This window comes from Mchenga conophoros, linkage group LG7 (genome assembly GCF_057382185.1).
Source record: "Mchenga conophoros isolate Kocher_MC1m ecotype Shallow Benthic linkage group LG7, M_conophoros_male_GT1.1, whole genome shotgun sequence".
Classification (NCBI taxonomy): domain Eukaryota; kingdom Metazoa; phylum Chordata; class Actinopteri; order Cichliformes; family Cichlidae; genus Mchenga; species Mchenga conophoros.
Window position 1 is genome coordinate 29,135,374 of NC_140532.1, and position 16,172 is coordinate 29,151,545.

The 16,172-nt window shown below is 43.6% G+C and overlaps 1 protein-coding gene and 1 long non-coding RNA gene across 2 annotated transcripts in view; one reads left to right on the top strand and one right to left on the bottom strand.

The window, feature by feature from the left end:
- Positions 1-9,421, bottom strand: part of gfra2b (GDNF family receptor alpha 2b) — a 157,756-nt gene extending 148,335 nt beyond the window's left edge. Inside the window, exons 1-2 of the mRNA XM_085278765.1 lie at positions 9,259-9,421; positions 5,451-5,750 (exon numbers count right to left, since the gene is read on the bottom strand). Coding sequence (XP_085134891.1) covers positions 5,451-5,750; positions 9,259-9,331 — 373 coding nt within the window. The 5' untranslated portion in view covers positions 9,332-9,421. The remainder of the gene's footprint in view (positions 1-5,450; positions 5,751-9,258) is intronic.
- LOC146570339 (uncharacterized) lies at positions 9,272-11,254 on the top strand. Its single transcript, XR_014892985.1, has 2 exons — positions 9,272-9,985; positions 10,333-11,254. It is a non-coding gene; the product is annotated as an uncharacterized LOC146570339 (long non-coding RNA).
- Positions 11,255-16,172: the final 4,918 nt, after the last annotated feature.

The window sequence follows — 16,172 nt, forward strand, 5'->3', positions numbered from 1 at the left end:
CCCTTCAACACCTTCCCGGCAGCTCTCGGAGGATCTGCCGGGCAGAGACACTCACTGGAGAGTCTGCAAAGTGAAACCTGGATGCTGCCGTCAATCACAGCTCTCCTAATTAAGCCACAGGCTGCTGATTTACTCAAGTGACTCACAAAGACCATATTTAAGACTAAGTGAAAGACTCTGTATCAGACTATAAAAGCAGCGTCACGCAGGAGTGAACTACGTGTAATTAGCAATTTAAACACATTTCCAGAGCATGCTGGTATTTCAGAGACCATTTCACTTCTGACTCTTTTCTCTTTCTGTGCTCTGAACAAAAGGATCGACAAAATATTTGCAAGAAAAGAAACGATTACTGGCTGTTGCTGGAATGCAGGTGGGCACGTTACAGAAACCAAAACCAGAGTGAGGCAACAAACTAAACCATAAACCCTCAGAAACACAATGACAAGTAAAGATTTCATCACATATTAAAGACTACATTCAGGAGTGAAGACGCACTTCAGAGGATGTGTCGGCATTATTTCTGAAAGTTAGCATCACACAGTGACAGAGTCTTCGCCCATCTACATGAACTTTAATAACAATTAAAGTAAATCTTTGACTAAAAACACACAAATAACCTCCGCGGTGGAAGCATTGCAGTCTCGAGAGGAAAACCCTTCACGAAAATATGTAGAAATGTCTGGAAGGTCTCCTGAACACAGCGCTGAGCCCAGCAGTGAGCAGAGATTAGACTGAAATTTACAGAATTAGGCCTAAAGACAAGACTCAGGTCTAAATGTAACACTAAGGACTAGATGATCTATGTGAGGCCCTCAGCGACCCCAACCTCTCATTTCCAAAACAAAAGACATTTCGTTGTGTGTTAGTTTCAAGGTTTATTTTTTATTAGCAGCCAAAAATCCAATAATCTGACAGGACTAATCCTGATTAGGTTGGAATTTACTGATGATTATTTAGGCCAGAATAACACATAAAGACTTGGCTAAAATCTTTAGACTGGATTAAACATGTAAGAATGAAAATCAGACTAAAGACCAAGTTTGAGACCGAGAACTAATTTTAACATGAATCAGATTAAAAACCTAAGAGTAGATTAAAGATCTCAAACTGGATGTCTGCTGCACACTTTAGTTTCACTCCTGTGTTTGTAGATTTTCTGTGTGTGTGTGATGTAACAGTCATTGTAAAATTTGTATTATTATTATTATTACTATCATTATTATCATTATTTCTTAGTGACATTTTTGTTGTTGTTGTTGTTCTTATTATTATTATTATTATCATTATGTAGTTAAAGACTGGCTCCTCTGATGACCACAGCTCTGAGTTTTGAACCTGTCTCCTAAATCAACCTCTCCAGGCACATAAACACAGGCTGAACCTCGTACTGGGAGAAACTTCGGAGTCTTTTCAGTCTCACCTGTTCTTCCTCCTGACTTCTATTATAAGTTTTAAGCTGAAAAGCCAACACATCCCCTCCTGCCCGTCATGCATGAACGAGACAAACAGTGCAAGAGAAAATCTTTTGTTCAGTGTCACATGAAAGAAAAATATAGCTGGAAGCCAGAACTACAGGAGCACAATTTCTATAAACCCATCAGAAGCAGGATGTAATTAAGCGAGCAGCAGATGAACTTTCCTGTGAGAAACCTTTTAAAGCTTCTTTGTAGTCACGCTGACGTTCCTAGCAATCTGCACAGACTGCTGCCATGTTCAAATCATTTTTAAGATTCATGACTCAAGGCTGCGCGCCACATCAAGCCATTTACCTGCACCCTTGAAATCCTGCTCATTAGCTGAAAGTGCACAAACACTGTTTGAGTTTTTAACTTTGAGTTGTCACCTTGTTCAAGGTTTGGAGAGGACTGTAGTCTCTGATGCGACAGCTTTGTAGCACTGATCATCATCCCTCATACCCACTAAAAAAACATAACTATTGATTCAATTCAATTTTATTTTCAATTTTATATATAGCACCAATAAAATAGTCACCTCAAGGTGTTTTAATACTGTAAGGTAAAGACCCTACAGGATTACAGAAAAATCCCAACAATCACATGACCCCATGTGAGGAAGTACTTTGGCAACAACATGAAGGAAAAACTCCCTTTTGACAGGAAGAAACGCGTTAATGCAGCGTTAACATGGTCATCACGATTAAAAATTTTAACGCGCTCAACCCATCTGGAGCGCAGAATGAACAAACTTTTGGACAAACTGCCCGATATGCATTGACAGAGACATTTCAGGGATTTTGACTCAGTAGGGTCGGATTAACAATTAACCCTCCAGATGGGTTAATTGTTAATCGCGTTAGTTAGCACTGACAGCACTAAAAAAATATAAAGTCGCCAATTTGGGATTTCTTTGGCTCTAAACCAGATGAAAGAGGTAAACCTAAGGATGTAACCAAAGTGGTGTGCCACTTGTCCAGACGTATAGTGCGAGCAAAGTACTCAAACGCGACTAATTTGCATGAGCATGTACGTGTCCACCATCCGGCTGAGTATGCGGCGATCACTAGCTTCTGCAGCTCCATCAACAAGCATTTGGGCGCACTCTGAGGAGGGTGCATTTGCTCACAGATGAAAGAGGGTGCTGTTAAAACAGCGCTATTTTTTTTTTTTCTGTTGACTGCTTCTATTAGCTCCATCATTATTAGCAAACTTACTGATGGGCAAATAAATCTCCCCTGTAAAAACGATAGTCAATATATTCGTCCAATCGCCCAACCCTAATTCATCCAGGTGTCCATCATCAGGCTAAGTAACCAGGTAATCCTCAAACATCTCACCAAACCTGGACACCCATCTTCAGTACCTCCCCAAGAGGCTTCCAGCTCTTCTGAAAGAGGACGGCAACTTCTGCCAAATACTTTCAAGTCATTCAGATGCACAGTCGCCTCTACTGAGGCTCTGTGTTGGAAGCTTGATGGTTTCTGAACTCTGCAAGCTTTACCTTTAAGTGTGAAGTCATGGCTCCTGTTTCTTTTTCCTCTGCTTTTGTGCAAGCTGGGCCCAGTTGAGGACTGACTTTCAGTTCCACCTCCTCTCAGGGTCCAAACTGGACATATTCTGTGACAGCTAGCATTGTAATTTTCACGCTCAGGTCCTGTCTTTGAATAAACACAGTGTTTCTGGTCATCAGCCTCTAGCAGGGCTGGAGGATTGATCAGATTATAATTTGGCTTTTAGAGATGATGAAAACAAGGCAAGCTCATTTAATTTTGTCCAATAAACCAAACACTCCCGTTGCCCCTCCCTAAAAGTCATTCACTGTTGGTTTAGCTTGAGCTAAAAGTCACTAAAAGAGAGATTTTAGTGAACAAGATCAGTGCAGAGGAAATAATAAAGGTTTGGAAGATCATTAAGAACTGCACATGACTCTGTCTCTGGATCTCAAAGCGTTTCTCACTGGTCCACCTTCAGCTGTGTGCGACCAAGATGTTTGATCGCCAGGTTAAGATGTGATGCTTTAATGCAAAAAGACTCTGAAACACTGCAGAGCTCAGACACATAAACACAGCACGAAGGAAAGCCGTGTGAGCACGTGCAGTGTTAGTGGGTATAGATATTTGTTCTGCTGCGTGTCAGACAGCATGTTTGTGTTTCTGTACATTACAACTTTGTCAGGCTTAAACACACGGCCTGTGTGTCTCCGCACAGCATTGTGTGTGTGTGTGATGTGGAGACTTTGCTAGCTTTGCTGGCACTACAGAGACATCCTCAATGGAAAGGAGAACAAAGACAAAGGCTCTTAATGAGCTCTGCCACTGCCGAGACCTAAACTAGGCCAGCCAACGGGCTGTGTGCACGTGTGTGTGTGTGGCAGTGGGATGTGAACGAGCCACGGGCGTTATCCAGGTGACTGAGAACGCAGCAGCTCTGCAGCGAGCGAGCGTTTCATGTGAGCGGCTCGTTTGTTGTGCTAAAATTCCCAAAGAAGCATCTCGGAAAGCCGTCAGAGGCTCGTCTGTCGGCGCACCGCTGGAGCGCTCGCGATGGACACTTTAAAAGGATTAAAATCATTTTTAGGTTCCTCTGCAGAAAACCAAACAGCTAAACAAACACGCCGCCCTCCCTTTGTAAAATCACAAAGTCAGAGCTGACAAAGTTTGGAACACAGCCCCGGGTGAACCTCAGCGTTGCTGCAGGTTTATTTGGACTGAGAGTTTTTGGGTTTTGCAGATTTCAGTGAAACATGGCAGAGGAAGGGACGCCTGACACCCACAGCCATCACACTGATGGCTGTGGGGGTCTGTAGGCAGCCTGGGGTACAGTGCTCTGCTGTATGAACTGTGTGTCATATACACCTGACCTGGATGTGATGAAGTCACATGTCGAATACATGCTGTGAAGCTATGCTACAGCTAACTGTCTGTTATTATAGAAACTAAATGGTAGTAAAGCATCTTTACTCTGAGCCTTTACACGAGATTTACCGATAGATAAAATCAACACTCTTTGACTTCATGTATTTACAGCTAACTACCATCTGGATTTTAAAAATCATTAACTGAGTCCAGTCTGGGGGTCCATAAACACCAATCCCACTTTTGTCAACAGCCCAGCTCACACTCCACCCAACCCCAGGCCCTCTGGGGCGGTGGGCTCACTGAGCAGCAGATCCATGTTATTCAGTAGGTGTCCAACCAAGCCTCATGGACCCAAAACCAGGCGCTCGATAGATGGTGGGATGGTTATCAATATCGGCCCTAAAACTCCAGCATCAATAATGAAATAATAGTTTGGTGAAATAAGAGTAATCTTAAAAAAATAGCACAAATATGAGTCGATCTGAACCAGCAGCTGGCCCAGGTTAAAGGTCACCCACTAATCAACATGATTGCAGCAATTTTGTCAAACAATCAGTAATAACTCCCTCAAACCTGACTGCACAGACACGATCCCATTGTCATTAGATTCAGGGTGGCTCGTGCTGCTGAGAATTTCACTACATCTACTGTCCATCACACATAAACAGCCAGAAAAACAACTCTGCCCAGGATGCAGAACCTGCAGAGATTGAGGGATCAGTGATGCTTCCCTGACAATCCAGAGGAGCATGAAGAATCCAGCCAATTCAAATTATACTGATGAAAAACAGCAGGGCTCGCACTGCAGACACAGTGTAACTCATCCATTCCCCATTCCTGTCAAATCTCTTCATACTCTGGTGATGATGTCTGAGCGTCTCCTGAATAAACACACTTCCTGTCACATCAGACTTCAGGCTGCTCCCCTGCACTCTCTCACGTCTTTAGCTGCTGTTTGCAAGTGCTCACTGAGTAAAACTTTCTCTACTTTCTGTCTGCGCTTCAGGCCAACAGACGACCTCAGCGTGTGAAGAGAAGACCTGACATAAAAACACCAGCAAGCTGCTGTGCTCCATCGGCGGCAGCAGGAGGCTTTATTAGCTCTGGACAGGGCCCAGCATGGGAGGCTTACCCTCAGTCAGGCCCATGTGGATGCTCCAGTAGTTCTGCAGGCACTGCAGCTCCTTCTTCATGCCTCTCTTGCAGCGGCAGTCGTAGAGCGGCGAGTCCTGCAGCACCTCCAGCGCCCCCTGGCACTCCTTGGAGGCCAGCATGGCGCTGCGCTCCTTGTCCCCGCCCGACAGGCACTGGCGCATGATCCGGTAACGCGAGCTGCACTGGCTGTTCTGGTTGCACAGCTCGGAGGCTCGGACACAGTCTAGAGGTTCCCTCCAGCCGGGGGTGCCGAGCTCCGAGTCACAAACGCACACATCTGCAGGAAAACAGGGAGAAGGCGGGAGTTAGACACAGAGGTGTTAGCTTCACTCACTTCCTGTTTACTTTTGTGATCATTTTATCTATTTGCAGTCATTTTGTGTCTCATTAGAGTCACCGTGTGTCTCTGCTCTGCTTTTTGTTAAATTTTTGTGTGTGCGTATGGTCTTTTTAAATATTTTTCCAATATTTTTGTCTCTTTGTAGTTTTTGGCACCTGTTTACTGTCACTTATTGCTTCTTTGTGATCTTTTTCCACCTCTTTAACATAGCAAACTAATCAGTTCAAACAGAGCTCGTTTAAAACTAAATGTAAAAATATTAATGGGACTGTTGGTCAGATAAATGTGCGTCTCTGCAGACTCAGGCAGGCTTTTCCTCTGGTGCAGGTGGAGGTGTGTCTGTATGCTATGCCTCAGTTTCTCAGCTGTAACTCAGGATTGCAGATTGAAGGCTCAGTGATGGATCTCGGATCGAGATGAGGTGATCTCCTGATAAGAAGCTGAGGATAAAGCCAGCACGTGTTCATAGAGCATCATATCATATATGTCTTCCTGTTGTAGGTTATTGTTGTTCCAGCGGCCGTTAGCTGTGACAGAAACATATGAAACTGAAATAGGAAACATTAGAAGGCATTGCGCGGATGTCCTCAAGAAAATATCCCACACTAATCCGGTTCGACATCTCCTCCAGGGCGCACAGACTCAGCTCCATCTGTGTCGAGCGTGGCCTTTGTCAGGCAGTTCAACAGCTTCCGTCCAGCAGAGACAATAGCATGCGGGTGAATCCAATTAAGCGAGCATCACAGGGACCAGATAAATGAATGTTTACCTGTCGGCAGCCGCAGATAGCAGGTGTGTGCATTTCGTGGGATTTCAAGGGTTTTCAGAAACAGGAAGTGTGTGTGTGAGCTGCTGGAGTCATTATTTTAGAGACATAACATGCTGAACGCCAACAAACAACACGATCTAACGGTTAACCGGCACAAAACCAGGCAGGAGGGTAAAAGTAAACTATTACATTACATGCCGCTGACATTTCACAGTCCCAAAAATTACCTATGATAACCAGAAGCATAATCATATAATAATTCTGTGAATGAATATAAAGGCTGTGTTATAGAGAGGAAACACGATGTGGAACAAACACACATTCAGATCTTTGTCCTTCAGTGCGCAAAGCACCATAGTCCTTCTTCGAAATTAAAAATGTAAAGCGCTGTAGTTCTCCTTCAAAATAAAAGTGCAAAGAGCTGCGGTTCTTCAAAATAAAAGTGCAAAGAGCTGTAGTTCTCCTTCAAAGTAAAAGTGAAAGTGCTGCAGCATGCTCCTCCTTCCATTTTCCTCGTCCCTGGTACAGCTCCTGAAACCTCACATGTGGACCAGAAGCTGGGGATCATGGCTTTCACAGTGAGTAATCCAGACTATGAATGGTTGACCTCATGCTGTGGACAGATCATCTCACCCATTCTCTCGGCTGAAGTTTGATTCGTTTGGCATCTTCTTTGTGCCTTCTGCCCATTGAGGGACCTCAAAGTGAACTTTCATTTAGGAAGATTTTCACCCTTATCCTCCATCTTCTCTGTGTTCATACGAGCCTAACCACAGCTCTGCAGGTAACGACTGATATACCTCAACCTGCCCTCCAAATATTGCTGCTGTTCAGTTTTTTCTTTCTGTCTAAAGTTCTAGCAGAGAAATCCTTCAGTGAGAACATCTGGAGAACATCTTTGGACCATTTCTAACTGTCAGATGTGTTTCAGAGCTTCCTGATTCTGGGATTTGAAGAAGACAATCAGGTGCTTGAGCTGAACTTGTTTTTGTCCTTGCAGATGTTTGAGCTCTCATCTGAAAGGCTTTACAGTTCAGAAAGCTGACGGCCATCCCAGAGTTTGAGGTGGTGAGATCAGCAATGATGACGTGAAGAGGAGTGCAAACTAAAGCTAAGCCCACCTCTCGAAGAGGCAGCTGTTTCTTACAGGTGAGCTGTCTGTTACAGCCAGGTGGACCGTTAACCCGTTACTCTCAACTAACCATGAACCTAAACTCTTTGTAATCCGTGTGAAAACATTCATGAACGAGGCTGTTACTGTGGGTTCATCCACATCTTTATATGCTTTCTATGGTCTGCAGTGAATACTGATGTCCCACACAGGCTGTGGTCCCTGAAGTCCTCCTTAATCCTCACAATCACTCGAGGAGGCTCTTCCTGTTCACCTGGTCTAAGGAGAGCACTGTGGAACATAGCCACCTCAGAACCGGAGCTAGTGGAGCTGCTGGAGCTGGTGAACAATGCTACACCTTTAAGCTGACTGGACCGGGACTGACGCCTGAGACCTGAGACCTGAGCTGGCCTTCACTGAGTCTCCTATGATGAGTAACTGATGGAAGCTGTGGGACACTCTGCAGGCTCCCCTCATCTCACACTTTATCAGCACCTGACGCGATGCTTGCAGGGGACATCTGCACATTGTATCTGTAAAAAATAACCTGGATGACTCTACAGACTTTCCTGTGGTTAGTGCTAGGTCAGTAGGGCACCAGGCGCCCCCTGCTGGAACAGTGGGACAAAATCCTGTGCTGCTCTCATGAAACGTGCATTTACACTCTGCAGAGACACAAAAAAAAGGTGGCACGAAAAAACACGGCTCCACACTCTGTTTGTTCCACTGCAGACAGAAATGCTCCAGCACCACAAGCTTGTGTCACCCACCCCACAGCTCCACCTCAACAAGCTGCAACACATCAGACCAGTGCTCAGAACCAGGGGCAGAGGAACAGCTCCCACAGGTGAGGGCCACACAAAGAGCTAATTACTGGACCTCGGGGTAACGATGTGACCTTTCAGGGGTACGTGGATGTTTGTGCAGCAGTAAAAAGTTCAGATTAAAATATTCAGGATCAGAACAAATGTTCCCGAGACCTGCTGTCCTCAGTCCTGGTATCAAGCATGGTAACAGCATCTTTTAGTAGAAGCTCACAGTAAGGCAGAGGTGTAGAAGTAGTCAAACCCCAAGGAGTACAAATAACTACACCCTGTCAGGGATAAAATGGCAGTACCTCAGAGAGTACTTCACCTGAATATATTTCATTTACTGAATGTAACAAAGATGCTCTTTATGGCTCTGATGATCAATAGAAACATAATAGAAATCCAAACAGAATGTACAGCAGAGTACACACAGTACTCTGTACACCAAGTACTCTGTAAACACAGTACTCTGCACACACAGTACTCTGTACTATTCTAACACGTCACGGCTGGTACATGGGTCTGAGGGTAAGGGCGCGCGCTATTTGTCTGCGGAGATTTAAAAGTTAACTTCATGCACTGCAACATTTTCACTTGTAATGGAGTATCTCTGTGAGTATCCGAGTACTCCTGCTGACGGTTACTCGGTGTTTCAGAGCACGAGAGCATCTTTAGACCCAGCTGACTGACAGAGGCGCAAACCGAGCCTCTGCCCTCACCTGTGCGCGTGCACGCGGGCAGCGGAGGTGTACTCACCGAGCACGAGCAGCAGGCAGACGACGCCGATTAGGATCATGTCGCGTGCTGCTGTAATCCCACAGGAAGTCATGGTTCTCTCGCTCTGAGCGTCGGGGTCTCTCACTCTCTCTCTCCGCACATCACGCGGACTGCCACCGACATAGTGGCACTAGCACGAACCCCGGACACGGTGGGATCCCCCCCTCCCACCCCGCCGTCCTGGGCTCACAGCAGCCCCGGCAGGGACGCAGAAGAAGACGAAGAAGCGTGGGAGTCTGGGCAGGAGCGCATGCTCCGGAGCGGCTCTCCCGGAGATGGAGCTCTGTCCTCGGTGAAGAACATCAGCTGCCTCCGATCACTCCGCAGCTGTACTCCAACTTTCCGGGCTCAATGTGACTCTGTCCGCTACTCTTCCTCCTCTTTGTCACACACACACACAGTCACACACCGGAGCTGCCCGGTGGGTAACGGCACGCGCGTCTCCCGCCGGTTAGAATCTACTCCAGTAGCAGCCTCGTGCGTCTTTCAGCAAGCCCAGCGCGTGCGAGCACTGAGGAAAACCTCGAAACCTCCTTCTCCTCCTCCTCACCCCCTCCTCACCCAAAACTCAGACTCTCTTTCGCTCTGTCTCTCTCTTTCTCCCTTTCTCCGGGTGTCAAACGCACGCGCGTTTACTCCTTACGTTGACCCGGAGTGTGACCTCAGAGCAACGTCATCTGACTGAAAGACACGATCTGCTATTACTGTAATGACTGTTTATTTATTTATCTTTTATTATTGAAAATGTCCCAGGTATTTTATATTTTAATCATACATTTTATTTATATTCATTTTTTATTTACATATGAATGTATAGTTTTAGTGTAATTATTTTTGTTATTTTACATTTTAATTATTGTCATTATTAATTATTAATTTATTTTTATTCTTCGTTTTATTATTTACCTTTTTGTGCTGTAGTTATATTTTCCTTATTTCCCTTTTTTAAACTTATATTAAATTAAATTAAAGTTAGAATCACATAACTATAATTAATTTTTTATTATAATTTCATCTTAACATATTTTTTTTGATCTACCTTTATTATTTTAGAATATATCACACCCTGGAGGACGGGGCTGTGGCCCCCCCACACTCCCTAGCAGATCGTTACATGGAGAAACCTTTGGAATACAAGCGCGCTGATCCACACAGGTATGCACACGGGTGTTCACTGCTCGTAGACCCAAATTACACCTTTCTTGGCTGCTACTTCGAAGCACATCTGTCCTGCGTGCTGCACAGCAACATTGAATATTTAGTATTTACTGCTGTTTACACTTAGCTAGATTAATGCGATGGTGTTGTGTTTAGTATGTTGCTTTGTTGTTGTTTTTTTTTTTTTGGTCTTTTTTTGCTTGTTTTCTATTCTTCTCTCAACAGGTGATCCAGGAGATTTTTATTTTTTTTTCTCCCCCCCTTTCTCACTGTCCCTCTCCCCTTCTGTTTTTCCTTTCCTTCCTCTTTCTTTCTCCCTTTCCTATCTCTCACTCATGTCTGTCCCGTCTGTAACATCTGAAAATAAAATATAATAAATAATAAAAACAAAGATCGACCAAATGGACCAATACGGCAATGCCACGATGATCCATTTGGCAAAGTAAATCCATTGGGTATCCTTGTTGGTCTTCAGACAACAATTCTGATGGCTAAAGAACCAAATGGGACAGGCGGAAAAAAAAAAAAAAAAAAAGAATATATCACATAGATTTATTATGTCTTTTATTTCTAATTCCTCTCCAACTCCATAATGCTGTTGTAATTTTATTTCTTTTTCAGGATTCTTGTTCTGATTATTGCTTTTTTTTTTAATCTTTTTAATCTGTGTATGTAATTATTTAATATTGTTTTAATATTTGGGTTTTTTAGGGGGAGTAATCAGATATAATAATTTATTTATATATATACATTTATTATTTTCTGAACTTTTGACTTAGAGAGTTATTTTTATGTGGTCTTGAAGCATTTAGTGAAATGTTTTACATAATATTTTTATTTTAATTATAGTTTTTATCCCAACAATCCATTTGCCTTAATTTTGTAAATAATCGTGTGTGTGTGTGTGTGTGTGTGTGAGAGAGGTGTGTGAGAGAGGTATGTGTGTGTGTGCGTGTGTGTGAGAGGTGTGTGTGTGTGTGAGGTGTGTGCGTGTTTGTGTGTGAGAGAGGTGTGTGTGTGTGTGTGTGTGCGTGTGTGTGTGAGGTGTGTGCGTGTGAGGTGTGTGGGTGAGGTGTGTGTGTGTGTGTGTGTGTGTGTGTGTGAGGTGTGTGCGTGTTTGTGTGTGAGGTGTGTGTGTGTGTGTGTGTGAGGTGTGTGGGTGTGCATGTGTGTGTGTGTTTGTGTGTGTGAGGTGTGTGCATGTGCGTGTGAGGTGTGTGTGTGTGTGTGAGGTGTGTGCGTGTTTGTGTGTGAGGTGTGTGTGTGTGTGAGGTGTGTGGGTGTGCGTGTGTGTGAGGTGTGTGCGTGTGAGGTGTGTGTGTGGGTGAGGTGTGTGTGTGAGGTGTGTGTGTGTGTGTGTGAGGTGTGTGCGTGTGAGAGGTGTGTGTGTGAGGTGTGAGGTGTGTGTGTTTGTGTGTGTGAGGTGTGCGTGTGTGTGTGTGTGTGTGTGTGTGTGTGTGTGTGTGTGTGTGTGTGTGTGTGTGAGAGAGAGAGGTGTGTGTGTGGTTGACTGATAGTTGCAGATTGTGGACTCTGTGTCTCAGCTCACAGACGTCGCTCTGATACTGGTTCAGGATGTGCTTCTGATTGTGGTCGAGCAACAGCACCAGCAGCACCAGCAGCAGCAGCAGCAGCACTCATCCTGCTGAGCAGTGAAGATGGATGGACAGTCGGCCTTTATCATCCCTGGCCGACACATTTAAATTCACCGCCTGTAGGTGCTCATGTCTCCCAGGAAGAAAAAAACAGAGAGGCTCAGAGCTCATGAAGAAGACTTATGAATACACAGACTGAGCTCTCAGAGTGTGCACTGTGATCAGTCATATCAGCAGGAGCTGAAATACACTCCCAATGAGCAGCATCACAGGGCTCACTCCTAACTCCAGCTCATTGTTGATCTCACATTATTTGGCTGTAGAAGCGTGAGGTCAGCATGACTTTAACAAACAACAAATGATAAAATGTGTTTTTGTGCTTCCAGAGATGAGGAAGTGTAACAAAGAAAACACAGGGAAAACTTAAGAGTTCATTCTTACAAAAAGTCATTTTAATTTTACATTCTGTAGACAAAATCAATTAAAAAACTATTTTCAGTCTAAACCCTGAGTACAGCCTGGAGGCTTCTGGCATCCAGATGTTATACACAGACAGATGTGGTCTCTGTGACATAAACAACAAAGCTTCCGGACTTGTAGCAACCACTATGTTGTTTTTCATTTGTTTTGTTTTTTTTGGAGCCAGAAGTGACAAATGCTAAAATATCACCTAATGCTGGGTCACTTAGGTCACTTGGTTAGACCAGACCAGGGGTCGGCAACCCTAGGCACGCGTGCCACAGTTGGCACGCGAAGGGTTAACTAATAGCACGACCATAGCTGGATTGGCCATCGGGCATACCGGGCATTTGCTCAGTGGCCCGGTGACTTTTTTCTTCTTTGCAACGGTATAAACAAGGAAAGGTGGTGGATTGGCCAGATCCTGGCCGGTGTGTAAAAATAACTCAGTAGTTTGGTGCTGGCTATGGCGGAGCTTCCACAGATTCAGTAAAATTAACAAGTGGTGGAGGCCAGCAGGTGGATGAGGGAGAGGGGAGGCAGGAGGAGGAGAGACCCGAGGCAGCCGCCGGTCCGAGTGTCAGGTGAACTGAACTTCAGGTAAGAAGTTATGACCTGCAGTCTATCTGGGTCAGATATAAACCAAGTTTAGGTGCAGTTTATTTTTGTTGTGCTGACGTTTTACAGTCAGTTAGAATAACTCGTACTGCGTACTAGCTAGCATGATGGAGTTTCTATACAGCTGGGTCGGTGCTATGATGTAACTGATAATGAATTTTATTTTATTCATAAGGTTAGTTAGTAGAGTTGCCAACCTTCCTGTAAAAAATGGAATCGTCCCGTATTCAGAGAAAATATTACGCATTTTGTGTTGAGCTGAGAAGGGACGCAGTTTGTCCCGGACTTCAGCTAGAATGGAAAAAGACACGAAGCTGGAGTTATTCTGTCGTTACGCTGTCAGCTGCCTCTTCTTCTTCTCTCATTCTCTCCCCTCCCTCTCCTGTTTCTACTTCAATCATTAAACTGATCAGTGATCAGCTGATCGGCTTTTCTCTCGTTTGTTTATCGCCCACTTTGCGCCAGAAAGAGGAAACCGCCAGATGTCGCGCTAAACAACAGCAGCACGTTTAAGCTTGATCAGCTGTTGTTAGAATTTATTTAATATTAATTTCTAGTATCAGCTGATGTTTGCTGGAGCCACAGCTGTAAAGCTGCTGGTCATGATATCGGTTTGTATATCTGGTGAGAGGGAAACATGAAGATGAAACCAGGAGATGTCCTTACTGAATCATCAGAGCTGAACAGGTGATGGAGAAACAGGTTTACCTTTTAGTTAACATGAATGAGTTGACAGGAAGTTATGAACTGTTTCTGAGAGACAAATAACACCAGGATCCTTTTCTATGTAGCTGACAGCTGGTAACTGTGCAGGGGCGGGTCTAGCAAAGTTTTGCCAGGGGGGCCAGGTAGGGCATTAACAGGGAAAGGGGGCACAGAGAAATACTTTCTTATTCTCATTTAAAATGTCTTGCTGTTATTAAATAATTATCTGAAACTTACAACCAATGTTTTTATCTGACATAAAATGTATAGAAATCATACATATACCAACAAGATTGTACATCACTGTCACAACAGCATTTGTTTTCATTCAAAGGCTTTATGGCTTTACTACCTGGTGGGTCGGTCTGTAGTAAAAATGCCCGGGGCGATTTTTTGTCTCAGTCCAGCCCTGGGCACGACACGCAGTGAACTAATCTGAGATGGTGCATTAAAAAATAAATGGCTGCGCCAGCGGTGCACATCGCAAATCAGCTCGCATAGACACATTAGTTGTGCCTCTTCTTAATGACGGTATCTTAGCTAACAAACCCAACTACCAGATTCAACTTGTAATTGGCTAAAAATAACTTGGCCTACTGGTGAGAGGGACGTTGTTAACTTTCCACATTCCGACACTTCAAAAGCTTCAGGAGCTTTCTGCTCAGCACAGCATCAGCACCACGGAAACACACGGATACATCCGTAGACTCGAGACACAATGCATTTTTGGGACTTTCAGGTGTATGGACCAATGTTCTATTTTCTGATCAAAGCGGAAATCTTTAATGAGCAGCTAGATTTGTCTCGCATTAACTGGCTGAGTTAATGCCAGTTAATGCAACATCGAAGCAGCCGGAATCCACAGCTTTGCGTGTTCATGGAGCTTGCATTTTCACCTGCTGGACATCACTGCCTGACAAGTTTAACTGTCTTCAGAACATTGCAGAGGCCTTATTGACAGTATTTGGCTCTACATGTCTGTGTGAGCAGATTTTCTCTCACATGAGTCCTCAGGTAGCCGTCTGAATGCTGGACATTTGGAGACCTGTGTCTCTGAGTGGGAGACCAGAGATCACATTAACATGTGTGTCTCTGTATTAACAAACATGCCATATTGACTTAGTTTATTTTTCTTATTGTTGTGAGGAGACCATAAATAGGATTTGTATTGTCTGTTGTGCAGTTCATTTGCTTTTATGGAGTTGTTATTATGGATTTGTTTCAAAATAGCTGATATTATTCGCTGATAGCTGTCAACATCTGCAAACAAATATAATTCTTTAAAGTGGTTCTATATATTGTGTAACTGTTCATATAGAGCGTTATTAAATTTATTCCTAATGCAATCATATGGCACACTGACTTCTGAGGAAATTTTAAATGGCACTCGCCATCAGAAAGGTTGCCGACCCCTGGACCAGACTATACGAAAGTATCAAACACGTTTTATTGTGTGAATGCATCATTTATTCTCTTTTTTTGTTGTTGTCATATTTCTATTTGGACTGAGGGTGTTGTTCAGTGAGTCAATACCCTAAAAACTTGTTTTAATCGAGCCCGGATCAAGAATTTTAGGTCACACTGACTGACTGAGTTTTTTATGAGTAACTGAATAAATTTGAGTTTGAGTCATTTTGTGTCTGTTTTCTGTCATTTAGCACCAGGGGTGCCACCAGAGATATGGGACATAAATAATAATATCACTTTTGGGCACCACACACAAACACTGTGCAGACATGAAAAATGGATAAATAGAATTAATGATTTCATGCAAGGTTGATGAGATATATGCTTTTAATTATTTTAATGATAACAATACTATAATTTTATTAATTTTTTAAAATTTTATTTCTGTTGATTGGTACCTTACACAAACTACAAATTAAATATACATAAACCTTTGAACAGAAATAATTTTTCATTCTCATCTATAAAATGGTGTAAAGTATTTTTACTGCTAAAACATTGTATTCATAATATTAAGTATTGGGAAATATAACTTAAATAATCCTTTGGATCTTAGTGTTCAAACAAAGTAAATCCGTGTGCAAAATATGTGCAGAGCAACACACACGTCTCCATAACTGCTCTGTTTATGTGGGTTATAGGGATAATGTATTATTATTATGAAATAAATAGCGTGTAGAATAAAAATGCATTTCCCACGGGTCCTCCTGCAGTCAGACACACGTTTTAAGTTAAAAGAGCTTCCCTGTTTCTTCAGGTGTCAGTGAGCTGGTTCAGTGTCAGCAGTGTGGCTGTGGGGAGATGTGAGTGGGACAGCTGAGCCTGAGCTAGAGGTGTGATCTGTGTGGCACCACGTAAGTAACGTAGTGCACACGTGTACAAAGGGTCAGG